Here is a 27,982-nt window from a genome sequence, read left to right on the forward strand (position 1 = left end):
CAATCCCACTCCTGGGCATATATCTGGAAAAGATGAAAACTAATTCAAAAAGATAAATGCACCCCAATGTTCATAGCAGCACTATATACAACAGCCAAGACATGGACGCAACCTAAGTGTCCATTGACAGATGAATGGGTAAAGAAGATGCAATGGAATATTACTCAGCCATAAAAAAGAATGAAATAATGCCATTTGCAGCAGCATGGATGGACCTAGAGATTATCATGCTAAGTGTAGTAAGTCAGACAGAGAAAGACAAATATCATATGATGTCACTTATATGTGGGATCTAAAAAAAATGATACAAATGAACTTATTTATGAGAGAGAAACAGACTCACAGACACAGAAAACAAACTTATGGTTAGCAAAAGGGAAAGGTGGGGGGAGGGATAAATTAGGAGTTTGGGATTAACAGGTACACACTACTATATATAAAATAAACAACAAGGACCTACTTATACACAGGGAACTATATTCAATATCTTGTAATAAACTATAATGGGAAAGAACCTGAAAAACATTATATATATATGCATGCTAGAAACTAACACAACATTGTAAATCAACTATACTTCAATTAAAAAAAAAACAACAACAAAACAGAAGCTTTCTACATTTATATTAATTCCCCTAGTGAATTTACAGACACCCATCATTTAACAATGACCTGGACAAAATAAGATGAGCTTTGTCCTGGTGGAGAATGAATCGGATATTTTCTTTTGTTTATTTTATAATGCCTATTATTCCTGACTCCAGAAAGGGTATAATCCTATGTTCTTTTTGGATGTAAAACAAAATAGGAAACACAAAACCCAGCCCAGCAAAACAGCTTATCTGTACTCATTAGCAAAATGGCAAAATAGAGATGTCCGTGGCACTAGATGGGTGGTCAGTCAGAGGTGGGATGTGAAATGTCAGCTTATTCTGCTCTCTAGGATGGCTCTGGAAGGTCAAGTTCATTGTCACTGGAAATGCCTGCAAGGAGAAATATGGAAAGTCATTGTCTGGTCCTTTTTTTCCTCCTGCTATTTTTAGCTCTTGTTAGAGAGATCAATTTTAGTTAACTGCAGAGGAGGGCTTAAAATGGTGCTCGAGTTTCAAGTTGCGTACATCGGCTATATTTAGATTTTTTTCCGAATTCTTCTCCATCAAAACATGTCATAGTAAAGGAATTTTGCTGGTTTGTTTCTCAGTATACATTGTTTCTCCCCAAATGGAAAATAGATTTCATTAATATGTGTCACTTATAAGGAAGAAACATTTTCTATTCCAGGCTCATTGATTCCAAGGTAGGGAAAATTCCATTTTTAAAATATAGATGAACACCTATATTTGGGGTACCTGTAGCATGACCGCTAAGCCCCAGTTCTTGTTCGACAACTGCTATACTCTGATCACAGACACGAAAAGCAAGTAAAACAGCCAGTCCCAGGGTTCCATGTAGCGCAGCCTCTGCACGTCACCCCCGACCCGAGGGACACAGATTTGTGAGCCCAGGACACGCGCTCCTTATTTTACACCTACTTTCGAAGAATTTTCCCGGGGGTGGGGGGGTGATGTTAAAGGGGCTTTTCTTCTTAGCGTATATTCCACAATTATCCTCAATCACTATTGAGTAGCAAGATGAAATATTTCCTCTTCTTATTTCACAGGTAGAATATGCACGTTGTAGGAAAACGGAAAAGACACAGGACCAAAACGTGGGCGTGTGTGCGCATGCGCCAAGCGCATACCCATAGTCCCATAGCCTGGACGCTAATCTTGGGAAAGGAGGAACAGGTTGATCATTCCCAGATTGGACAACCTCCTGATTCTATGGCCAAACACAAAGAGAGAGTGCGTCCACACGCTCTTCCCTTCCTCACGTCTGCATTTTCCTCTCATCCCGGGAACACAAGCCCCACCTCACAGGCTCCGGGGACCTTGTCTCCCTGGTTTCTCTTTATCTTTCCACCTTCTCCCTCTCTGGTTCCCTTGGTCCGTTACCTCCACCTAGGGTTCCACTCCTTTGTCTCAACCACTAATGCAGGGGCCTCAATCCGTTGTCCCCATGAAGTCCCTTCAGGTCCTAAATGACTCAGGAGGGAATGAAGATAAATGGCCACCTAATCCAGTCTTAGAGGAAAAGCCACAGAAGATAAGCAAATTTTTTTTTTTTTTTTTTTTTTTTTTACTGAAGGATAGTTGATTTACAATATTATATTAGTTTCAGGAGTACAGCGTAATGATTCAATGTTTTTATAGGTTATACTCCATTAAAAGTTATTACAAACTAATGGCTATAATTCCCTGTGCTCTTCAACATATCCTTGTTACTTATCTATTTTATACATGGTAGTTTGTATCTCTTAATCCTCTACCCCCTCTTGCCCCTCTGCCTTCCCTCTCCTCACTGAAAACCACTAGTTTGTTCTCTGTATCTGAGTTGGTTTCTGTTTTGCTATCTGTATTTATTTTATCTTTTAGATTCCACATATAAGTAATATCAAATAGTATTTGTCTTCCTCTGCCTGACTTATTTCACTAAGCATAATATTCCCTAGGTCCATCCACATTGCTGCAAGTGGCAGAATCATGCTTTTTTATGGCAGAGTAATATTCCATTGCATGCGCACGTGTGTGTGTGTGTGTGTGTGTGTGTATCACATCTTCTTTATCCGTTCATCTGTTGATGGGCACTTGGGTTGCTTCCATATCTTGGCTACTGTAAATAACACTGCTATGAACATTGGGGTGCATGTATCTTTTCAAATTAGTGCTTTTATTTTTTCCAGATAAATACCCAAGAGTGGAATTGCTGGAACATATGGTAGTCCTAGTTTTAATTTTTTGAGGAACCGCTCGCTATACTGTTTTCCATAGTGGCTGCAACAATTTACATTCCCACCAATAGTGTACAAAGGTTCCCTTTTCTCCACATCCTCACCAATATTTGTTATTTGTAAGACTTTTTGATGATAGCCATTCTGACAAGTGTGAGGCAAACTTTCTTTTATTGAAATAGAGCACCTCTTAAAACAAAACTACGGAAGTATTCTGCCTCTCCCCACCTCCCTCTTCCTCTCCCTCCCCTTATCCCTCCTCCATCTTACCGAAGACCACTTCTGTTTTCCTACTTTGATGAGGATCAGGACTGAGGATAGGGGTGGGTGAGGAAGAAGACCCCCGATCACTCACATGGATAATCTTTTCCTAACATGCACATATTCCAGACCTACTGAGGCAGGGAGGTCCATGTGTAGCCCTGATGTCTTTTCTGTGCCCTCCCAACCTCATTCCTGAACATCACAGGCAATATGGCGGTCATGCTTTCGCACTCGGTGGACCTCTATTGGAGTCCTGTCTCTACCACTTGTTTGTGGTGACCTGGAGCAATTTACTTCCCCCTCTGCACCTCTTTTTATTTAATGGTGATTATTTGACAACTTGCAAGCTCATTATGAAGATACAATAAGTAATATACATAAAGCACTTAGCCCAGTGCCTGGCACATAAGAACTATCAAATCCGTAGTGGGTTCATGATCATTCTGCTCTGAGCAGTATTGTTTAGCAAGGCATCCTCAGAGAGATTTCTTGTTTCTTCTGCCAGTACATGAATTACAGAGTCTACCAGGCAGTAAGAACAAGGTGTGTGTCCTTTGAGGTGTTGGTTGTTATTTACATGGACTTGTTCTCGGAACTGCCAGTGAAATATTTGGGTTGGTCTAGGCTTTGCTTTATACCTTCTGCCACCCAAGCTTAGAGGGCGTTTTTTGACAGAAACAGCTGCTGCACAAAGGAAAGGGACAGAGTTGCTCTTCAGTGATTCATCCTGCCCTCAAGTCTACCTACTGCATTTTTCTCCGAGGTTTCCCAAAATTAAATATGAGCTCGTGGAATCACTACGGAATCAGAGAGAAAAAATTTGCAGAAGACTTCCCTCTCTGCAAATACTTCTTCCTCCCTGGATTTTTAAAAAAAATTCTAAATCCCTTTTTCTCCTTCTGCTTAGAAAATCAGTTCTTCCTCCACTCTCAGACTGATCTGATGAATAGGTGGCTAACAAATAGCTGTGATTTTATTTATTTATTTATTTATTTATTTATATTTTTGGCCACACTGCATGGCTGCAGGATCTCAGTTCCCCGATCCGGGATTGAACCCAGACCACGGCAGTGAAAGCGCCAAATCCTCACCACTAGACCACCAGGAAACTCCCAGCTGTGATTTTTAAAGTTTCAGTAAGTCCCTCTGCCCTGGGTCATCTCCTCTTTTATTTTGTAGCTGTCAATCAAGCTCCAACTTGAAGAGAGGTATTTCTCTTGCTTTAGGATGATGATTAAAACTCAGGATGTGAGTTTGAATCCAGCCTCCACCTTTTATTAGCTGTGTGACTTTGAGCAACTTTCTTAACCTCTCTGTGTCTCAGCATCCTCAACCGTAAAATCGGATTGTTGCAAACATCAAATGAGATAATAGTAAATGGTTAGTGTGTATTACCTACTTATTGTCACCTGATTTTCAAGCCATATCTTAGTCTCCTGCTGAAATGTAAGTGCCCATGTTAAGCTCTTAGCTCAGCGTTTCTCAGTGTGACACTTTGGAACTGACAATGCAGTACATTTAGCATCTTTGGGCCTCACCTACTGAATGCCAGTATCCACACCCTACCCAGTCCCTATGACAACCAAAAAAAAAAAAAAAAAATCCACATCACATTTCCAGACACCATTGGGAATGTAGCACCTTTGATTGAGAAGCACACTAATTACACTATGGTGGTATTTATCAGGTGGTTCTCAAATATGGCAAAGAGTCATCAGAGACACAGAGGCCAGGAGTGCCTAGTAAGGTGTCAGGTACCAGTGTGGGAGCAGAAACAAGAGGGGCAAGAGGGGGAACAGTACAGAGACGTGTTCCCTGCCCCCTTCCCAGACACAGACACACATTTTCTTTCCTTCCCTTTGGAAAACTAGGGGAAGACAAGATTGCCAGCAAATAACTTAAAGATATCGTTAAATAACATATCTGTGGGAGGGAGGGGTGTAGCTTTGGGAAACTTTATGATGTTTTTCACTATAACTCAGTCCTTCTACGGAGGAACCCATTGGGCCCCAAACCAAACCAGCATCTGCCCTGCCAGGATTGAGAGAGGGTTAAAAGACAGTAAGCTCAAATACTGGCTGGTGCCTGGGGTGGAGGAAAGGAGGTACAAGTCACCCCTCACCCCTTCCCGGTTCCCCACCTCTCCCCTATCTGAGAGCTGGACCAGGGCCAGGTGCCTCCGTCTCCACAGTTGACCAGAGAATGGTAATCCAGGGTTTGTGGCCCTCCCCTCCAGGCCAAATGCTATCAAGTCCTAACCCTAATACTTGAAAAAAAAGGCAATCCAAATGTGAACCCTTTCAAACACATTTCAAATCATTCTGAACCCTTCCCTCAGTCTCTGTGTTCAATCTCCCAACAGGCAGCATGTTCAGTAAAAATAACCCACATGGAAATTCCATTTTACTTATTCCATAAATCAGGACTGATGCCCGCTACTTCCTCTTGAAAAAAAAATCACATTTACAGTTTAAAAAATTGGGGGTAGGGGTTTGCAGTGTCAACTCAACATAACCAAGCCTGAAATGGTTTTACTACTGGCATTTTCAGTTTTCTTCTTAATCAAATGTAAAGGGCTGTTAATCCAAGCTGAAGTGTAGCACTCAGCACACAACACAGCGTGGCCTGGCGTTCAAGGGTCGAGTTAGAGATGCTCTTGGCACTTGCCTTGATAAGCCATCATCCATTCTTAAAATTCAGTATAGATTAATAACTGACACCTGCTTTTTTCCTGTTTGGTTCAGAACTTGCTGAGGGTTAGATAAGAAATAAGGTAGATGAGATTAATAATGCCAGCTTTGTTTCTGATGAAAGGCTAACGCTGAGAAGGTGGCCAAGATGAGTGACAGCCAGGGCTCCCTAATAGTCAAATCCAGGGAATTCCCTGGCGGTCCAGTGGTTAGGGCTCTGCGCTTTCATTGCTGTGGGCCTGGGTTCAATCCCTGGTCAGAGAACTAAGATCCCACAAGCCTTGCGGTGCAGACAAAAAACAAAACAAAAACCAAAAAAACTAGCCAAAGGGACCCTATTAAAAAAAAAAAGTAGTGAAACCCAGAGCCATGAAGTTTTACCCAGCCCGTCCCAGAGATGGAAACAGTCAGACTGCCCCACAGTGCAGGGTTTTTTTTCTGCTGGGCTTAGCACGTGGCCGAGAGCACGGCAGAGCACAAGCCCTTTGCAGGCAGGGCTGGATTAAGAGAGAGGTGGCAAAAGGGTGAGCTGGCATTGCCAGTTCCTTTCCCCAAAGGTACCCGTTAGATGTCACTCCTCTTCCACTGGGGAGGAGTAAAAGAGGGGCCAGAGAGAGGGGTCCCAGTGATGGGCTAATGGAACTCCCTCCCCTTGGAAGGAATCACTGGAACTGGTGAAGTATCCATTCTAACATAGCAGGTGAGCAGGGATGAAAAGAGGAAAAAACACCAAAGGCAATGAATTTCAACTCAATTGTAGGGGGTTAGCTTGCTTTTGAACAAAGAACTTACATGACCTGTGCCCCACTTATCAATTGCTACATAACAAACTACGCCAAAATGTAGGGCTTGAGCAACAACAATCATTTATTTTGCTCACGAATTTGCTATTGGATCAAGGCCCAGGGGGGGCCGCTCATCTCTGCTTCGTGCAGCGTTGCTGGGACCACTCACCTGGGGACGGGCGAATCAGGTTTCAAGATGGTTTACTCACTTGGCTGGCGAGTTGGCATGGCTGTTGGCTGGTGGCCCAGATAGGCTGTGGTTTCTCTCCATGGGAGCCACTTCGTGCGCTGCTTGGGCTTCCTTATAATATGGAGGCGGGGTTCCAAGCATGAGCACCCTGGCAGAGCTCATGTGACCTAACTCAGAAGTCACACTGGTTGCTTCTGCCATACTGTATTAGTCAAGACATCCTAGAGGCCTGCCCAGATTTTAGGGGAAAGGGCAAAGAGGGAGCAGTCCTCAGTGCAGGAGTGGCAAGGTTCTTGAAGAGTAATGTCGGGCAGGAAATATTATGACCATCTTTGCAAAACACAGTCGATCTACTACAACACGTAACTTTCCTGTTGAGAATTCACCTTGAATATGAGAGGTAGTAAAGGTAAAGCAACAAGAAGTCATGGAGGATCTATTTCCAGAGAGTCCAAAGTTACCATAAGAGATGCAAATTATCTCAGTCTATAATTTATAGTCCTTTTATTTTTTATAATTTACTAAGTGTTGTCTTCTAAAAAGGTTCATTGTCAAGGAGATCTTACCTAGAATAACTAGCAATGGGCCAAAACAAAAAGGGGCAAGATGCAGAAGGAATAAATGCCCAACTTTAGCTACAGACTGTTCACAAAAACATGAGTTGCCGTGAAAGAATATTAAAAGTTAAAACCAGGACTTTCAGCAGACTCTCTTGTAGAATCTGAAAGCAGTAGAATCGTGAGAGGCAGGGCTGGAGAGGGATTATGAGCGCATTCTTTGAGGTCAGGTGGACCTGACTTTGAATCGTGGCTCTGCCATTCACTACCTGTGTGATCTCAATGTCCTCCTGTATCATCGAGACATTATGAAACCCACATTACAGAGCTGTTGCCGTAATTAAATATCCAATTTATGTGAAGTACTTAGAGCTGTGTCTGGCGTTTACTAAGGGCTCAGTAAATGGCTGCTGTTGTGTTTCAGATAGATGGCAAGTGTCTGTGACACCTCCTATGTCCTGGCACTGAGAGCTCACAGAAAATAGGACAAATACCTGCCCTTCAATGGTTTTTAGCTTAGTGGAAAAGCTAACACTTACACACGTCTTTTGAACTGTGCCCAAGCCCATGACAGTTCCAAAGGCCTGGATGAGAATTTAACGTGTGACCCACGTGCCAGAGGAGTTTACACTTGCTTGGCTGGGAATTTGTTTCATGGAAGGAGGTAGAAAACCCTAACCAATGCCTTTTCTGAGGGCTTCTGGTCCTGGCCTCTTTTCTGAGGCCCGGGGAGAGGACCGTTTGAATACGGACTCGAGGAGTTGCGAGTGTGAAGGGTGAGCCTTGGCTTGTCCTTGAAAAGACACACTGGTCTGCTTGGCCATCCCATGGGCTCCTCGTCGCCTCCTGAGCCCAGTGGATCCCCAGGGGGTGACGGCACTGACGTCAGCCTTCATGGTAGAGGAATTAGCTGAAGCCCAAAGGGAAAGTGAGGCCAAAAACAGAAAAGTTCAATCCAGCAAGACCAAAGCTATGTCTTTTGATTCTGTGGGCTCTCAGCAGCTGTTGGGCTTTGCCGGATTTTGATAGTAAGAAAGTTTCCAAAAATAGAACAGTGAAATGTCAGCATTAATAGGGTCACAGCAGTAAAACAGCTCTACTACCAAGTAGTCTGACTTTGTTAACTCAATGTGAAAGTTGCCTTGCAGAGGGTGGCCCGCGTCCCAAGCGTGCCCCCAGCACACCTAGTCCAAGAGGAAAGCGTCTCCTTTCGAATCGATAAACACACTGCAACTAGAGGTGCCTTTAAGAGAATGTTCTTTACCCAAGCCAGGGCAGAGAAAGGGTTTCATCAAACAGCTAGCTTCATTATGCATATTTTACTACTTTTTTTTTTAAAGCTAGCTTCTTTCCAACAGATGAAGAAAGGGCAACATCTGGTCAGTCCCCTGGCTGGAGTCCCTGCTGTCACCACGTCACCCCACAGGTCCCTTGGTCTCCATCTGCCATGGCAGATTCTTTTCTGTCATCCCCCCATCAGAAGATGAAAGGCTGCTGCCCGCCTCATCCCTGCATCACACCCAACAGGGCAACAGAGGGGACCACGGCGGCCACTAGTGTCTCTGCAAAAGGCACTGCTTCTCCAAACAGGAGGACGTCGAAGAAATCCTGTGCAGAAAAAGAAGAACCCCCTCATCTGATTACTCAGAAATTATTTCTTTCTCTGTTTCTTGTCTGAAGGTGTCTCTCATTCAGACTTGCAAAGCGTTCTGGGAGGAAAGAGAAAATTCTAGAAACCCTGGGTACGATGAACGCCATCATTGTCCACAGGATTTGCTGTTCTCCCAGAAGCAAAGATGAGAAGGCCAAGGATGAAGAGTGCTGGCGGCTGGGAGGGGCTGCAGAGCTGATCTGGGATGCTTGCTTTTTCTCCCTTATGCATCTTCAGCATCCCTCCCTCTGCTACCCTCTCCCCACACTATTATCATTTTCCAATGAAAAATTATGATGCGGACTGGAGGAAGGGAGGGGGCAAGTTATTTGCACACCAGCATCCTCACAGGACCACTGCCCCCGGCCTGTCACACCAAACCGTGTAACAGTGCCCACCCAGACACTGAAACACGGAGAAACACCTAGGGATGCTGGGCACCAAAGGAGATGCCACTACATCTGAAGTTGCAGAGTTGCATCCTCATGCTGGTAAACTCTCTTTGCAACAAGCACCCCCAGTAAGCTGTCAAGTGTTTGAAAACCGCTGCTCAAAGAAGCCACCACCCAAGGTCTGCCCACCTGTTGCCCAGAGCCTCTCATGGAACTCTCAGGTGAAGCCGGCTGCACACAGCTTCCTCTCCTTAGCAAGGTCTGCAGTGGTTCTTCTCCCTTGGGCTTTTGATAAAAATGACAAATTGCTTTAGGGAGAACGGAACAAACACAATTAAATGAGCTGTGAGTAGCGTCAATGTGTACATCCCAACTACAAGGGCATGTAGGATAATAAGTTCAGTGTTGATTACAGGGAAGTTAGGTTCGGGCAGACTATCCATCCCTGCTAGCCGGCAGGGAAGCAAAGCCTGGCATGAGTTCTGCTCCATGTCCCCCTGTTTTTGTCACTCTCCTCTCCTGAATCCACACCGGCCCCGTCAGCTCTCTGTATCAAAAAAGTCAACCTTATTCACATAACTCTCTCTACCTACGATTTCATCCAATCTCGACTTTAAGTTATAGAGTCTTTACGGCCGGATTTCTGTAGCTCTAGCTAGTTCTTGCCCCTCCTTGTTGCTGCCAAGATCCAGGGAAGTGCTGGAGGTGTAATGCTCCATTCTTGTGAAATATCCGGAGCCCTCATCCAGGGTGTTGGTTCGGGGCAGGGTGGAGGTCCAGTAAAGACTTCTCTGACTCTTAACAGAGAGAGAACTCTCTTAGCAAGATATGGCTGTATCCGTTTGCCAGGGCTGCCGTAACAGAGGACCACAAACTGAGTGGCTTACACAACAGCAGTGTATTGCTTCACGTTCTGGAGGTTCGAAGTCCAAGATCAAGGTGTTGGATCAACACAGGGCCACGTTCCTTCTGAAGGTGCTGGGGGAAGATCTGGTCCAGGCTTCTCTTGTAGCTTCTGGTCGTTCCTTGGATTGTGGCAACATAAGTTCAGTCTTCACATGGAGTTCTCCCTGGATGAGTGCCCATGTCCCAGTTTCCCCTTTTTATAAGGAAACCAGTCATTTTGAAATAGGGCCCACCCTAATGGCCTCATTTTAACTTATCATCTGTGAAGACCCTATTTCCAAATAAGGTCATGGTCATAGGTACTGGGGGTTAGGACTTCACCATCATTGGTGGGGACAGGGGCGGGGGGTGGGGAACACAATTCAACCCATAGCAACAGATGACTCTGAATATTTACATCCTCCTCAGCATCACTTAGAAGAGATTCGATGCTTATTGCATTGTCAGTGCTTCTCAGTCCCTAATGTCAGCACAAAATTTAAAACTGTGCCTTGCAAGCGTTTGCTGTTTTCACCATGGACACTTACCAAGGTGCACACAGGAGCACATAAATGCTACCCCAGCTCGGGCGCTGACAGTCCTGGCCCTGGCCCTCCGGAAGGGCACTGTCCACTGCAGACTGAGGATACAGGCAAGATGCCTGCACTGAGTGGTGTCTGGCTTTGATCCTGGAGGGAGGGCAGGACTTCGGAAACTAGGTGAGACTATAGCAAATAAAAGGAGCTGGTTTGGTGAGTATACAAATGTGGCTGTCATGATTGGTGAGAGATTGTGCAGAGTCTTTTGTCCTAGTCTAAGAAATGAGGACTTGATCTAGTGAGACCTGGAGAGCCACTGACCAGGAGGGTGTCTGGGAGACATTGCTTTTAGGTGTTTCCCATTCCTGAAGGATGGGAAAGGAAAGATAGGATGTCGGAAGATTAAGTGTGTCAGCAGTTAACCTGAGAAGTTACAAGCATGCAGATTGAGAATGCCCCTTGCACCCTCCCACCTCCTGGACACCTTCTACTTGTCTTTTAGACCCAGGTCAGCTGTCGCCTCCACTGGGAAGACTTTCAGAGTTACTTGCTCCTTGCAATTTGGTACCACTGTCCTTGACATATATTGCCACCCCAGCGCTTACCATAGTATTTTGTGGTACCTTCTGTTTCCATGTGCCGTCACTGGGCTGTGCTCTTGTGGAAGACACAAAGATTTTTGAATGTGCCTTGTATCCTTTATGATTAGCAATGGGCCAGAGCATGGGAGATGCTCAGTAGATACACCCTGAAATGAAACAGAGACAGACAGGAAGCCTGCTGGCTAATAGTGAATTGACTACAAGAAGAGACAGTCAAGAATAGACTACTAGACTCTTGGAACTGGAGGGAACTTGACCGTCATCAAATCCTGTTACCATGTAACCACTGCAAATCCCAGACGAGCGGCGGTTCCACCTTATTCCATCCTGGGGCAGCTCTTGCCATAAGAAATGTACAGCAGGAGGAGAACTTGGAGAACTTCTCCAAAAGGTGAAGGAGTGAGGTGATGGGCTCAAAATTACTCAGCCGTTAACAGCAATGCTGGGAAAGAGAAGAGAAACTGGTAACTTACTGCCAGGCCCACTGAGTCATCACCCCAATCCTTTGGACTGTAGTTATTACCATTCTGAAGTTTACAGCTGTGGATGCTGAGGCAAAGCGAGGTGAAGGGGCCTGTTCAGGGCTGTACGGGTGACAGGCGGTAGAGCTGAGACGCAAAGACGGATCAATCTCATTTCACTTTCCAACACCACCCCTGGAGAAGACTCAGCATCTCCTGAGACACGTAAAATGCGCCCTCACTTCCTAAACAAACTTCACCAAATCATTTGTGTAGAAATCCCTCCCGCTTTCTTACCCCCATTTCTCTTGCTTTTCAGGAGAGAAGTATGAGCTCCACGCAGGGACTGAGTCTACCCCAAGTGTCGTCGTGCACGTGTGTGACAGTGACATCGAGGAAGAAGAGGATCCAAAGACGTCCCCAAAGCCAAAAATCATCCAGACCCGGCGTCCCGGCCCGCCGCCCTCCGTGTCCAACTAAGCTCACTGCTCCACCTCGAAGAGAATACTCGTCTCCTCTTTATCATGCTTTCCCCCCCCGCCCGTTGTTTGTTTGTCAAAAAAAAAAAAATAATTGCCTTTAAATCCCTGGGTGTTTGGTTGTTTGAGATTCCTTCCTTGTAATCAAGCCTCTCGGACAAAAGGGCTAGGCAAAGGTGATATGTTTCCTGATCATATCATACCCATCAAGTATAATACATTATTTAGAAGATTCTAGAAAAAAAAGTAGTATTTTCTTATTAAACAATCAGCACAGCCTAACAACCTTCATGCTCTCATGTTGATCCAAGCCGGAGACATCAGTGACAAATAGCACCTGTGTTGTTTGTGAGCCGTTTCAGTCCCAGTCCTGACGTGTGTGCGTTGTTCTTTCCTGGCCACTTAAGTAGGACCATAAGTAAACTTGACTTTGACTGCATGAGATATCCCTATCTGGTCTCCTCAGTCCTCTGCATCCCGACATTCCCAGGACATGCATGATCACCAGCATTTATTTTCATGATTTGACGATATACTATAAGTCACAGATTGTCAGCATCCAGTCATGTCCTATCTAGATTAGCAAAATTATCAGCATCCTCCAGCTTAACAAGTCTGGGTGTAGTCACTCTTTTGAGTCAAAGACTTCATAGCTCTGTTAAAATTCCTGGAGGAAAAACTGAGCTTGGCCCCAAAGACATCCCTCAGTAGATTTTGAACACGATTTCATTGTAGAAGTTTCCCAGCCTCATTGGGGAGGCTTGTCCAGGATGATAGAGACCGATTTCAGACAAATCTATTTATCACAAAAGTTTCATGGTGTCTGAATGATTGTTTTTTTCTCTTTGTATATTTGTACAAATGTTTCAGCTGTGCTTTTAAAAATCTGGATGTTTTTTATTTAGGGATTGTTCAGCCATTAGCTGCTTTAAAACATATGTGCATTGCTTATGAATGCATTCATGTACTAATACAGGTAATCTGATAATATTACACTCTATTATGGATAATGCTGAATTTTGAAAGGGCACAAAACTTCTCATGCCAATATATAAATGATTAGCCAATGATATAAATGATTTGCTATCAAGACCAGTTGTTTTTAAATAAAGCGAAGAAGCAAGTGTCGGTTGCAGACAGTTGGAATGCAGCTAAATCAATGTAGCAGCCACTGAGCATATTCAAAGGGAAAGACTGATAGATAAATGTATGCAAGTCCTACTCGTGCAATGCCATATTGCTCAAAAACGTTATTTGTTTTTGTTACATGTGATTTTTCTATTTCTCTAGCCCAAAGTGCATTATAGAAGATACACCTATAGAACCATTACCTTCTGCTATATGTGCCAGGCCTCATCTACTCCTGTACATTCATGAATTACTTTAGATGCAGATGCCAATTACGATGGAGTGGGGAAATACTTTCATTACCCAAGCCTCAGAAAAACACACAAGAACAATAACACAGCCACCTGATGGAAGGATTGTTGTGGTTTTTGATTAAGGTGTAAGTTTCATCAGAAACTTAAAACATTAGACTGATTACTCAGAAACAAAAGTCCGTTCTACTGTGAATATAGCAATATAGTACTGGATACAGTACAGGTGAAACTGAGGACAGACAGCATTGCTTGTAAAATCCTGAGTTTCCATAAGAAAAATGAAGGCTCCTTTGAAAAATAAAATCTGAGGAGTATATAACAAGCAAATGCTTTGACTTTCCTTTGCTGTGAAGGTTTTTGGTTTTTCATGGACAAATGAAAAGGTTAGATTTAATAGTGGAGAATTCTGCCCTCTAGTGGAAGAAGGTGAGAACTACAGTCCATTTTGTGCTGATTCTCTTCTCAAGCGTCAGAATTTTCAGAAGGCGGGCTCTAGAGAAATCCGGGTGAGAGAAACTATTTGGAAATGACTTTTCAATGTTTTAAAACAGATCCATCAGACATTTCCAACAAAATTTAGTAAAAGTTGAAATGACCATTGTGTGTCATCAAAAAAAAAACCTCAGTGGTGTGTATGACCCAAGTGGTTAGTCTTGGTGACATTAATTGCAAAGTGTCAATGTTAATCTGTCTCAGATCAAGTAGTTCTCTCATGAGGTTGGGTTTGAGGAGGTGGGGAGAAGCACGTGTCCCAGGAGAGGGAGAAGAAACGGGGGACTCCTTGAAGGGTTTCGGTGGCCCCTCCGAGCACCATGAAAGTCACAGTTGCCTCAGCATCTCCGTGAGCCACAGGATGCAAACCTCTTCAGCACTATTTTAAGTTTGAAAAGTTTAAACATGGAGGAGGAGGGGGAGATTGCCACCAACTGAATCATTTGTGCACGTGTATAGCTCAAAGAGCTTAGATTTCAAATATACCTGCTGAATGACTCTGTCCATGTAGTGTAATTTCTGTGTTTTCCGCCTGAGTTGGATATTTCTGAGTGGTGATTGTGGAGGAGGGCGATTCGACCTATAGTCTTTCTAGATGTTACCAAGAGATGAAATTAACTCATCTGAGCTCTTCCTGAAATGGGGTTGGGGGGAGCTGGTTGGCAGCATCTCATGAAGGAAGAGGAATTCAAGGCTTGGAGGGGTGGGAGGGGCTCTGATAAGGGGTCTGGGAGAGCTCCCTGTTTATTGTCACACTTCAGCCAGCTTGGTCCTAAAAGCCATTCCAAGTGTACACGGACACTTTTAATATAACCCCCACTCTATTCTTTAGTTTAAAACACTGTAATAGACCTGAAGCAGGCAAAATTTTACTACATGGAACACAGAAAGCACTATCATAAAATAAAAGATGGGTACATTGTCCTTCATTAAAATTAAGAGTATCTGTTCATCAAATTACACCATTAGGAGAGTGAAAAGGAAAGCCTCAGAGTGGGAGAAGATAAATATCTTAATTACATAGGGTTGTTAAATAACTCACATCCAAAATGTAAAAAGAACTTCTGCAAATTAATACGAAAAAGACAGACAATTCGTTTTGTAAGAACGGTCAAAATACTTAAGCAGGTACTTCAAATATACAGGCAATTCACACTTACACACGCACACTTGAAATACCCCTATGGCCCATAAATGTTAAAATGTGTCCAACATCAATTCTCATCAGAGAAAGGCAAATCAAAGCCTCAAATAGGTACACTATACACAATTCAAAATGGCCAAAATTAAGTATGGGGAAATACAAAGTGTTAATGGTATCGGTCAAGGCAGAGTATAAACTGGTACTACCACGTTGGAATACGGTTTGGTAATATCTACCAAGGCTAAACAGAGACTGATCTGGGAGGGATTCCACTCCAGGACAGACACCCAGCAGATCTGAGTTCTCACACCCACCAAAGTACTCGTACAATAGTGTTCCCAGTAGCAGGGCTTATAATAGCCATTAACTGGATACAACCCAAATGCCCTTTAATTGTTGAGTGGATAAATAAACTGTGGTATATTACAGAGTGATTAAAAAACACAAATTACAGAGATATACCACAACATGGTTGGGTCTCAAAATCATACTTTCAAGCAAAAAAATACATGAAAGTGTCCATGATGTAAGACTCCATTTATGATGTTAAGAAACAGTCAGAACTGATCTATATGGATAGAAATTATAATAGTGTCTACCTTTTGGAGGATATTGACTGAGAAGGGGCACACAGGAGCCTTCTGGGGGCTATAAACATTCTACATCTCTCTACATCTCCATCTAGACCTCTGCGCACGTGTGCATATGCAAAATTCACTCAAAATGCATGCAGTATATATGTAAATTACACCTCAGCTGAAACAAAACCACCGTGAAAACGGGAAGGAACCATTAGTTGTAAAAAAGGATTGGAATGTTCTCACCCTAACAGCACATCTCATGGATCTTAGGTTGGTGAGATATTTCCATATGCACAAAGCCTTCCTTTACAATCTATAAATAAGTATTTTATAAACTAGAAAGCATAGTACTTAAGCCCTGGGTGAGGCACTGTTCCTTCAGGTGGCAAATGTGTACCAAGGACCTACTATGTGCCTGACCCTGGGTTCCAGTGGTGGAAAAGGTGGATATTGTCCCTGCCAGTTCAGGGAGTAGAGTCTAGTGTGGAAAAGAGACAATAAACAAAGAAGTAAGCAAACCAATAATTAGAAATTCTGGTAGGTGGGCACAGTGAGGAAAAGCCAGAACACAGTAGGAGTGTTAGGGGAAGTCCGTGTGCCCAACGCGCAGTGAGGCCGAACGAACAGCGTTGGAGTTAGGAGCGGGAAAGGTTTCTTGCGGGGCCCTGCAAGGAGACGGGTGGCTCGCGCCCTAAAAAGCCCCGAGCTCCCCAAAGGGTTTCGGCAAAGCAGTTTGAAAAGCCAGGTGAGGGAGGGGGGGTCCCAGGGTATGTGATCAGCTCATGCACAATTCTCTGATTGGCTGATGGTGAGGTAACAGTGTGGTGTCACAGGGGTCAACATTATCAGTCCTTAGGCTCCAGGAAGCCTCGGGGCTGTGTGCTCACGGTCATCAAGTAGTTAACATCTTCCACGTGGTGGGGCTTTTCACATCTGTAAAACAACTCAGGAAATGTGCATCAATACTGTTATCTATGTACTTCATAGAGGAGCTAAAGCAGAGGATACGGTGGAAGGCCTGTCCCAGGAAGGCCCCATAGGGTCCTGCTCGGTTACATGAGGACAGAGAATAAAAGTAGAGGATCAGGGTCAGGGAAGGCCTCTCTGAAAAGGAAACACTGACGCTGAACAGAGAAGAACCTAGCCATCGATCGAGGTGCTGACGGAGAGTTCCAGGCAGCAGGGGGAAGGCGGGGGACGTGGAGATGCCTCTTTATTTTGGAGGGAACTTGAGAGTGTCATCAGTATGGCAGAGGTACAGAGGATGAGGGCAAGTGTGGTCTCAGATGAGTTTGGGAAAGGGGGCAGGGCTTAGGCTCCATAGAGCTTGGGAGGCCAACCTAGGGGGCTTGGAATTCATTTCAAGCACAATGAGAAGGGTTTTCAGCAGAGGAAATGTATGACCCACTTCATCTTGTGACAGATCCTGCTTTAATAGACACTTCCTAACACAAAGCCACAGCCCTAAGTGTCCAGATACTCCAGTGTGAGGGACCTGACCCTCTACTGCCCACTTTATCCTTGAAAAAGATAGCTTTGAATAGCTGTATTCATCACTGTAGTCTTATCTACCGAACTCAGCACCAACGTCAGTACGCAGTGTCTTTTCATGATTCTAGAAAAGTTTGTTTTTGTTCTTATCCCTTCTCAAGTCGTTGACAAGGCCCTGGTGCAGGAAAGGGGAGACAGAGCAGGTGATGAAGAATAAGTCAGTGATGCAGGGAAACCTTTATTTATCAGCTGGTACAGAGTGTCCCTGCCAGAAGCCACCATGCAGAGCGTCATGGAACACTTGGCAGGCTCTCCCCTTAAATCTGCAATCTGAGAAACTGAAAATCTCAAGCAAAAAGTTTTCTGTCAAACTCATTCATCTGCTCCTTTCCAAGAGAGTCTGTGTGTGTGTGTGAGTGAACCCAAGTGCGTTTGGTAGAAGTTGGAAATAGGAAGCCCAGAATAAGCTGAAATGATTGAAATATTTTGCACAAAAAAGTATCCCTCCTTGACTCTCTTGCCTTATTTTCCATTCTCACCCAATAATTGGGTTTGAAAACTTTAGGGCTGGGCAGGATTGTGGGGCATCTTTGACTAGTTGTAATCATTAGTGAAATTATTGTTCCCCAAACGGACTTTGGATTTGCCTATGGGGTCATTTTATTCTTAAAGCAAGATTTATAGCTGTTTCTCTAATGTGGCCAACCTCAGCCCCTGATAGCCTATTTCCCAAGCCCCTACCCCTTTTTGGGTGGAGACACTCCCCGTCCCCAGATGCCGTGGTGTTGGTGGCCCTCCACTGAGTGGCCAGGCACTGCACTCAGCTGGAAAGATTCCCCCACCCAAGGTCACACCCGCACCCCAGGGACAGCCTGCATGCAGTGACTAGCTATGTGGCAGAGGGAAAACCCCATCCTGCAGCTCTGAAAGGCCACCGCAGTTCCAGAGCTCCCTGCGGGGTTGGCTAAGGTCTCTGCATCTCAGTTCAACTCTTTTTCTTTGCCTAACTGTATTGCCTTCACTCCCCCATACGTGTGGACCTTAAAGGCTCCCTGGTAAACTTCCTATACGCACATCTCCCTCTGAGTCTGTGTCCCAGAGAAACTAACCTCACACATCCTGGACCGCCTGTTCTCCATCCTTGGAGTTCTGGGAACTGTACAAGTCTTCTCCATGTGTCCCGCTGCCTTTGCATTCCTGTGTGGATCAGTTATATACCAGGGGTTAGTAGCTTCTCTAAAAGCAGCCCAGCGAAGCTCCATTCCGTGCTTCCTTTGTGCCGTCTGTCCGGCTGAGTTCAGGGTTGGGGGAGTAGATGTGCTGGAAACTCAGCCCAACCTCCCGTGGTGGAGAAAGGAGAGCTTCTCCCAATCACCCCTGCGGGGGCAGAAGGACAGTGAACATCTGTTTTTGTCTGTTGTGTCAACTTAAAAAAAATGCACAACATGAGAGTTGCGAGTTAAGTTTTATTTGGGGCAAAATGAGGAGTGCATCTCAGGAGATAGCATTTCAGATAGCTCTGAGAAACTGCTCCAAAGATGTAGTGAGGGGAAGGTCAATATATATGTGATCTTGGTGAAGGGGGAGTACATACAATCAAGCACATATTTTTGCAGAGGTTCTCACAAGGGTTACTGCTAGTCACGAGGAGCAGACATCACCAAGAAGGAACTTAGTGCTTTTCTAGATACAAGGAGATGCAAGAACTGGGCTCATAAAGTCAGCTCCTGAAAGCATCTAACTAGCTGAAGACCTGTTCTGCCAGTTTTTCTGAGAGCACCGAGTGCCTCATTCCTGATCTCCACATTCCTGATCTCCACCCTGAATTCCTTTCAGGGGGTGTTGAAGGTCAGCAGCTGCAGCGGCCCTGATTTAATCCTAGATGGCAAGTGCCAATTTGTAGTTGACAGTTGTCAGGGGTCCTTATGAAAAACACAGAGGGGCCTGTGGTAAAGAGGGCAGGACCCACCCTAATTCTGGGCTGTGTGCCACCCTTGTATTTGAGAAAGGGATAGAGATCGTGTCTATGACTTTAGACAAGTTACTTGAGTCTTTGAAACTCAGTTTTCTCTCCTGTAAAATGGGTATAAAAACCCACTTTGTCATGAGGACTTAATAAGATAATACTAATAACGGTAGCAATTATTACTGGTGACTGAATTCACAGATTTTGGTGCCAAGTGACCCAGGTTTAAACAACCCCTACCCCCTGCTCTGCTGCTTAGCACACTTGTGCTCTTTGCACAGTTTCTTAACCTAAGTCCTGGCTTGCACATCTGCCAAGAGGACAGGACATTAGCACCCATCTCCTGGAGTTAGGAGGGACTCAAGGAGAAAGTAACTCAAGAGCTGGGCACATAGGATGTCCACGGCCAGTGCTTTCTATGCATCGGGCCCCACGGGGAGCACTTGATTGACATTTATACTCTCATTTCATCTTCACGGCGGAGCTTTCATTTCTCTCGTTTCTCATAAATAATAGGCATCTTGTGTTGAGTGCTCACTGTATGGCAGCTGGTCTCCTAAGTTCTTTGCATTTTCATTGAATTCTCTTAATGATCCTATGAGGAAGGTACTGATGTCCCCATTTTACATGTGAGGCAACCAAAGCCCGGAAGAGTTACACCCATGATACGCGAAGGGTGTTCTGCAGGCTGCCCACGTCAGCATCAGCATCCTTCCAGGAGCTGGGCAGAGATGCAAAGTCTCAGTCCCTCCCCTGAACGACTGAGTCAGATCTGCCTTTCAGCAAGATCCTCGTGCCCAGGATTCCTATGCTGTTTACAGTGTAAAAAACACTCAAGGTCAAGGGCCAAATCGTAGCCCTAGCAGAGCTGTAACTGCAGAGCATGTACTTTCAACTGCCTCTAGGGATATAGTGCCCACCAAAGAACGTGCTCACAGGACATAATTTCCCTTCCCCCAGTAACGATCAGTTAGACCAAGCACCTTCTCTGTTCCCACCCACAGTTCATCCTTTCCGTTCTGTTGCCCTTGCTGTTCTGATTGAAATCCCAGCTCTGGCTGCCATGCTCCCCTCAAATCAAGCTCTGCCCGTGGCCATTCCAATGATCTCCAGTAAAAGTGCTCCTGCATAAGCTACAGTGTGATTTCCAGAAAGGCACTCACCCCAGGAACACAGCAGAGTTCTGAGAACCAGCCAAGCCCGGAACTCCTGGGAATAAGGTCTCAGGCAGGCCTGCCGGAGTACACTGGGCTAAGCACACAAATAAGGTCATCTCCACTTGGGGCAGAAGCAAACCACCAGGAAAACCACTGCCTTCATTCTTTTTTTTTTTAATATTTATTTATTTATTTGGTTGTGCTGGGTCTTAGTTGCGGCAGGCAGGCTCCTTAGTTGCAGCATGTGGGCTCCTTAGTTGCGGCATGCAAACTCTTAGTTGCGGCATGCATGTGGGATCTAGTTTCCTGACCAGGGATGGAACCCGGGCCCCCTGCACTGGGAGTGCAGAGTCTTATCCACTGCGCCACCAGGGAAGTCCCCCACTGCCTTCATTCTTATTCTCAAACATCATGCTAGAAATGTGGGAAGCCATGTTAGGATACTGTTCCTATGCTGATGAGCCTGGCTGTAGGGTGTTGGTTTGCAACCTTCAAGTTCCCAGGACGATATCTGAAATTGGTCCCTATACACAGAGGACAAGAAGAGACAGAGGAAAGTAGCAGAGCATCCAGAGTGGCAGGTGGCAGGTTTAATAAGCCAGAGAGCTCATGTAGGAGGCTAGTTCCTGGGCAGCTGCGAGATGATTTGATCTCCACGTCCACCTGCCAGAATCATAAAAGTCTAATGTAGAGGCCTTACCTGGGTTCAGTCGTGTTTCAGTCCAGATGGTCTCAACACTTTGCTCTCTCAAGGCTGCATCCTTGAAAATGGATTCCACTGTGGGAAAGGTGGGCAGAACGTACATTCCATCCAAGGACGGGGAGGGAGTGAGGAGCCTCAGATTGCCTGGGTCCCAGTCCCGCCCTCTCCATGACCTTTTCCAACACAGGGAAACATAATGCTTCCAAAACCCAGAACCTAATTGAACCCGTGATGACTGTCCTTTGGGCGGTGGCAGCAGAAGCCCACTTCCAGAAAGTTCAGAAGGCTTGAAACAAAGGGCAGATGATGCACTACAAATAATAACCAGTTCTTCCCTTTACCTTCAACAAACGGATCTTATTTAAATACGCTTCACCCCATTTCAATGACTTGTTGCCATAACTCAGCAGAGGGGTGGTTCCTATTATTAGGATTAACTAAATCTTGCATTTGCTTTACAAAATTGAAGAGGAGGGCTTCCCTGGTGGCGCAGTGGTTGAGAATCTGCCTGCTAATGCAGGGGACACGGGTTCGAGCCCTGGTCTGGGAAGATCCCACATGCTGCGGAGCAACTAGGCCCGTGAGCCACAACTACTGAGCCTGCGCGTCTGGAGCCTGTGCTCCGCAACAAGAGAGGCCGCGACAGTGAGAGGCCCGCGCACCGCGATGAAGAGTGGCCCCCGCTTGCCACAACTAGAGAAAGCCCTCGCACAGAAACGAAGACCCAACACAGCCAAAAATAAATAAATAAATAAATAAATAATAATTTAAAAAAAAAATTGAAGAGGAGAACCTTCAAATGAGGATAACACGCAAATAAATGTTAATCTTACCACTGTTTATAAGTTAGAAGTGTGTCTTGGCTTCAACATACAATTGTGCTGGTTTAAGCACAGGACCTGGCCACCCCCAGCTCACCCCACCTGGAGGACAATCCACCTCTCAGAGCCAACAACCACATCACCTACACTGCCAGTATATGAGAGAGCATAGATGCTGGACATTTTCTGAAATTAGAACTTGATGCTGAACTTTCTCGGCGATGAATAATCTCCTTTGCTTCTGGATAAAGCATTTCTACTTCTGGGCAAACCAAACCCTCTCCCATCCTGGTTTCTCCCATGCTAGGAAGGCCGAGCTTTCTTTTCAAGATCATCCTGAACCCCTACGCTCTTTTGGGCAAGTCTCCTGTATCTATATTTTATATAGGCCTTAAATCTGGCTTTGTCAAACTATGATACAAGAGCCTGGCAAGTTATTCGAACTTTCTGAACTTCAGCTTCCTTATCTGTAAGTTGGGAGTAAGGTTGTGTTTATGTAAAGTGTTAACACGTATCATGTCTGGTATACCATTTGCACCCCCTTTGTGTCTTCCCTACTTAGGTTGTTTTTGAACCTATTTCCTCCTTTGGTTAGTGGCATCTGGACTTCTTGTGGGGAGCCACACCCCCTCCTACTCTAAGTCCTGGCAGTTCAGTTGACATCATATAGCACCAGGTTTCAGTACATTCCCAGGTCTGGCCAGTACTCCAGCCATAATGAATGGTTCTGGAATGGTCACATGATCCAAGCTAGGTAAATCAGAACCAATACCAGGATTTCTGCTGGTACTGATGGAAAGGTGAATATTTTCTACTTAGGTTACTAAAGTGGACAATGTAAACTTGAAGGGCCAAAAGCTACCACGTGGATAGTTCTTCCCTGAGAATGAAGACAATCCAAAGGAAAGGAGAGCCGAAAGACTGCAAGAAAAGTGTGGGGGGGTTTGGGAAGAAATTTTAATGTCATTATTTGAGCAGCTGGATCGAACTATACCTGACGCTGAAATCCTCCACACTTCTCAGATACAAACAACTTCCCTTTTATTTAATCCAGTATAAGCGAGATTTCTTCACTTTCAACTGACCAGCTAAATATCAAAGAAAATGTAATAGGTATAAATGTAAAGTCCTATATTTAATTGTGTAAAAGAATACACAAGTATAGGGAGAAAAAGATCAACATTAAGAAGGAAAATATGATAAACATTTGAGGGCCTTAGTTGAGCAGAGGCTCAATATGTGTCAATGTGGGAGGAGGGGCAAAATCTCCTATTTATGAGTCTTTTTGTTTAAAATGGTAGATGGAACACGTATGTTTACTGCCCAACTGATCCTCTGAAATTGCTTGGAAATTACAGCAAAAGTTAGCAAAAGAAAATATACGTAATAGCTCTGAAACCCAATAAAGGGTATCATCCGTTGTCCAGAAAATGAGTCACTTGTGGAATGCAGAAAGCGGATCCACAGAGAAACCAGACCTGATGAAGCCATAATAGAAAACCTACAGGTGAAGGCGACCGTGGAGGTGGGAGCCATTCTTTCCAGTTGAGCCTAAGAGAAATCCAGAGTTCAGAGCCAGCAAATAGAGAGGAGTGGGCGGGGAGAGGAAGGAGGGCATTGGGAACAGCTGAGGCCAGTGGAGCCCCTCCACACCACCAGCACTGGCCACAGCTGCAGAATGGCCTCACAGCCAAGTCCCCAAGACTTGTTTCTTCACCAAGTGAAAGAGATTCCTGGTGGGTCCATCAGCGCCTCAAAACCACATTTGACCTCCAGTGAACTCATGGATGAGGAGAAAGGTGTCTAGTTTTGACAAGATATTTTTCTGTAGCTTCGCTAACAAAGGAAGCATTAAAAGTACATTGTACAAGACCTCACAGGTCTGAAAATGGCGTTATTATACCTTCACACTTGATGATAGTTTGATTTGTTGGAATTTCTTCTGAATGGTGACGACATCACTGCATTGCTTTTCTAGCTTCTAGAAGCCCCATGTCATTCTAATTTCTGAATCTTTTATGTAACCTGTATTTCCTCCCTGGATGCTTTTAGGACTACTTTGTCCCAACTGTTCAGAAAATTCAGATACTGGATTCCTCATGGGTCCTTTCAATATAGAAACTCATATTCTTCAATTATGGACATTTTTCTTGAACTAATTACTTGAAACTTCCCTCCTCTGTATCTTTTATGCACTCTCTTTTGGAAGAGCCATTAATTGGATCTTATATCATCTGAAATTATCCTCTAATTTTTTTCTTTTCTCTCTACAATTTTCTGTCTCTTTGCCTTTTTTATTCTATTTTCTAGGGAATTTCTTCAACTTTCTCTTTAACCTTCTATTTAATTTTTTCTTTCTGTTAACATGTATTCTATTTATTTTTCATTCTCAGAATTTTTCTTTCTTATTGCCTCCTGTTCTTGTTTTATGCATACATTATCTTCTCACTCTGGAGATATTATTTTTTTGCTTATTTTTACTATTTCCTGCACCACATTCTCTTTTCTTCCTATTTCCTTTTTTCCTGTTTATTTATTTATTTATTTGGATAATTCTCTCTCCCTCTCTCTTTCTCTCTCTCTGTCTCTCTCTCTCTATCTATCCATCTTATACTTGAGCAGATATTCTCTACAGAGAAACATTTTGCTCCCAGGGGACACTTTTGTTGTCACAGCTGGGGACTTGTGCTACTAATAGCTGATAGGTAGAGACCAGGGATGCTGCCGCGGATTTTACAATGCACAGTAAGCCCCCACGAGAAAAAATTATCTGGCCCCGAATATCAAGAGTGCTGGGGTTGAGAAACTCTGTGTTAGAAGTTCTCTCCAAGGTCTTGTGATCCTTGGTGCTTTGCTCATATTTTGGGTGAAACAAAGAATATGTGATTGGATTCCTTGTGTGGTTATAAGTGGATCTCATTAACTATGAACTTCACTGCAGGTTAATCTGGATGTCAGTTTCACTGTAGGGCTTCGAACCCTCTGTATCCCTCCCTTCTTTTTATAGACAATATAACTTTATTTTTTTTAATTTTTATTTTACATGGGACTATAGTTGGTTTACGATGTTGTGTTAGTTTCAGGTGTATAGCAAAGTGATTCAGTTATACATATACATGTATCTATTCTTTTTCAAATTCTTTTCCCGTTTAGGTTATTACAGAATATTAGCAGAATTCCCTGTGCTATACAGTAGGTCCTTGTCGGTTACCTATTTTAAATACAGTAGTGTGCATATGTGTTTCGCCCCTTTTTTGGAGTTTAGGAATAATTTAATTACACAATTATGGAGTTCGATACAACACTTAATAGGCATTTTTCCTATTAGACTTTATTTTTAAGAACAGTTTAGATTTACAGAAAAGTTGTGAAATGAATACAGATGGTTTCTATAAACGCTGTTCCCAGCTTCCCCTACCACGAATCATTTACATTAGTTAAGGTGCATTTGTTACAATTAATGAACCAACACTAATGCATTATCATTAACTAAAATTCACAACGAGGAGCTGATCTCCTGCCTAGAGGGTTGAAGTCTGGCGGCCTGCATTCTAGGAGCCCACAGAAAAGGCAGCCATTCAGTCTGCAAGCTGCCTTCGTGCAGACACTCACTCCCACCGCCACGTGCCCCAGTGGTACCCGGTACCCCTGATGCCCGAGGCTTTCTAGTTCCGACTCTCCAGGGAGGAGGCCTAGATGAACAAAAGTTAAATGAATAGCCCAAAGTGCTGAGCTTCGAGGTCGGGCAGTCTGTGTCTAGAGCCTACAGGACACTGCACCCCACCCCTGTTGGGGTAGTAGTAGTAATGATGGCACAGTGGCGGCAGCTAGAGCTAACCCATACCTCACCGCTGGACCTGAGGGTTGATAAAGTGCTGGCACACATGTTATATTATTTGACCTCATTTAATGCTCACGGGACACTAGCTGATGCCACAGGTGAAATACCCAACACCGAATAGACGGCAGGGACAATAACACAAAGTGTGAAACTCTCCAGGGAGGCAGGACTGCTTCTGTATTACTATTCATTCCTGTCCTAGGACTTTCTCAGCCCCACTCTGGGTCTGTCACCAGCTCAGTGATTTCCTGCAAAGTGCACAGTCTTGGTTTGTGTCTAACATTGTTTCTGTTCCCAGAAGGGTAGGCAGACCTTTCCAGGAGTGATGGGCTCAGGTAGTGACAGTTCCAATCTTTGGTCTCTTGTCGTTCTTTCTTTCTGGAATTGGACAGTGGAAGTTGGCCCTGAGTCCCTGGATTCATAGATCCCTGAGCAGAGAGAAGCATGAGCAAGACAGGTTCAGTCTCCTACACTCAGATAGGTCCGTAGCTGATCTATGCAAGGCCCCACTGGGAGCTAACCAATTCATAAATACCGGAAAATACTGGGGAAAATCATAACAAAATAAGTGGGATCCAAACATGCAAATGTGTATAACGTGGGTCAAGTTATTTGGGGATTAAGGAGTGACTGGGCAAGCCCAAGCTGCTGGCCAGCTTCAGATTCAGCAGGTCTGGCTGTAATTTGATGCCACCTCATGGTGGTTATCCTTTTCAGCTTAAATACCGCTGGGGACAACTCTGGGTCCTGTGACTGCCTGGGATTCCCAGGAAAGGCAGCAAAGATTTGAAGAATTTCCTTATAGATGTTGGCACAGTCTGGGAAGATCAGTCAGGAGGGTCCTAAAAACACAGGGACCCGTCCGCCCCTTGCCTGCTTCCAGAGCCGGGTTGCCTGCCATGCACCTGCAGTCCTTCCCTCCCTTCCTCAGCCTCCTTTCTCCCCTCCCTGCACCTTTGAAGAGAAATACTGGAGCCTGCTCCTATTCGTGTATGGGAGCGTGGCAGAAGGTGAGAGGCAATCACAAAACACTCATTTCTTATTCTCTCAGGTGCCTTGTAATGGAGTTTTATGCGGATAAGTTTTAAAGTGCTTCCAAAGCTTACCTGAACTACTTCTACCAGTTCTTACGCAGTCCTGCCATCAAGAAAGCTCCACCTTCTAGCAGGTATCCTTTCTGTTTTAGTTAGGCCTGGATTCTCTTACTAATCTTCAGGGAAGCAAAGTGGGCTCTTTCAATGGTTCTTTTGTATATATTATAGTTCTGTGGTTACATAACTGCTCCCCGAGCTCTCCACATCCCTCAATAAGCACGTGGCAAATGTTTTAAGAGTAAGGAAGGTGTCTTACCCTCCTTAGCTTGACCCACAGCACCCTGATCCCTTGCTGAGCATCTATTAGGTGCTCAATAAATCTTAGATGAATGAAATGGGTGAATAAATCTGATTCGATATCCTAATGATATACACAAATCATATAATAAAACTGAAAAGGACTTTATACAAGACAATGTGAAAACTGTCCACCTTTAATGAAAAAATAAATACCTGGCTACTTGGCTTATTCTCACAGACTCCTCGATTGCGATCCTAGTCAGATGGGAAAAAAAGACGCCATCATTCATTCACTCAACAAACAGTTTTTGAGGACCTACTATGCTCCAGGCACTGTAATAGGCCTTGGAAAAATGAGACATCTTGGTGAAAAAGACAATCCAAGTTCCTTCCCTAACTGAGCTTACTTTTTATAGGTATTTAGGGGTTGGAAAGTGTTACAGACTGAATTGTGTCCCCCCACTCAAAATCCATATGTTGAAGCCCTAACACCCAATGTGGTTGTATTTAGCAGCAGGGGCTTTACAGAGATGATAAGTATTCAATAAGGTCAAGAGAATGGGGCCCTAATCTGATAGGACTAGTGTCCTTATAATAAGAGGAAGAGGGGCTTCCCTGGTGGCACAGTGGATAAGACTCCACGCTCCTAATGCAGGGGGCCTGGGCTTCAATCCCTGGTCAGGGAACTAGATCCCACATGCATGCCACAACTAAGGAGCCGGCAAGCGGCAACTAGGGAGCCCAC

General features: G+C 44.4%; 1 protein-coding gene across 1 annotated transcript in view; it reads left to right on the forward strand.

The window, feature by feature from the left end:
• Positions 1 to 14,684, forward strand: part of RCAN2 (regulator of calcineurin 2) — a 255,918-nt gene extending 241,234 nt beyond the window's left edge. Inside the window, exon 5 of the mRNA XM_061196122.1 lies at positions 12,166 to 14,684. Within this exon, the coding sequence (XP_061052105.1) occupies positions 12,166 to 12,326 (161 nt within the window). The 3' untranslated portion in view covers positions 12,327 to 14,684. The remainder of the gene's footprint in view (positions 1 to 12,165) is intronic.
• Positions 14,685 to 27,982: the final 13,298 nt, after the last annotated feature.

The sequence above is a fragment of the Eubalaena glacialis genome, chromosome 7 (assembly GCF_028564815.1).
Source record: "Eubalaena glacialis isolate mEubGla1 chromosome 7, mEubGla1.1.hap2.+ XY, whole genome shotgun sequence".
Taxonomy (NCBI): Eukaryota; Metazoa; Chordata; class Mammalia; order Artiodactyla; family Balaenidae; genus Eubalaena; species Eubalaena glacialis.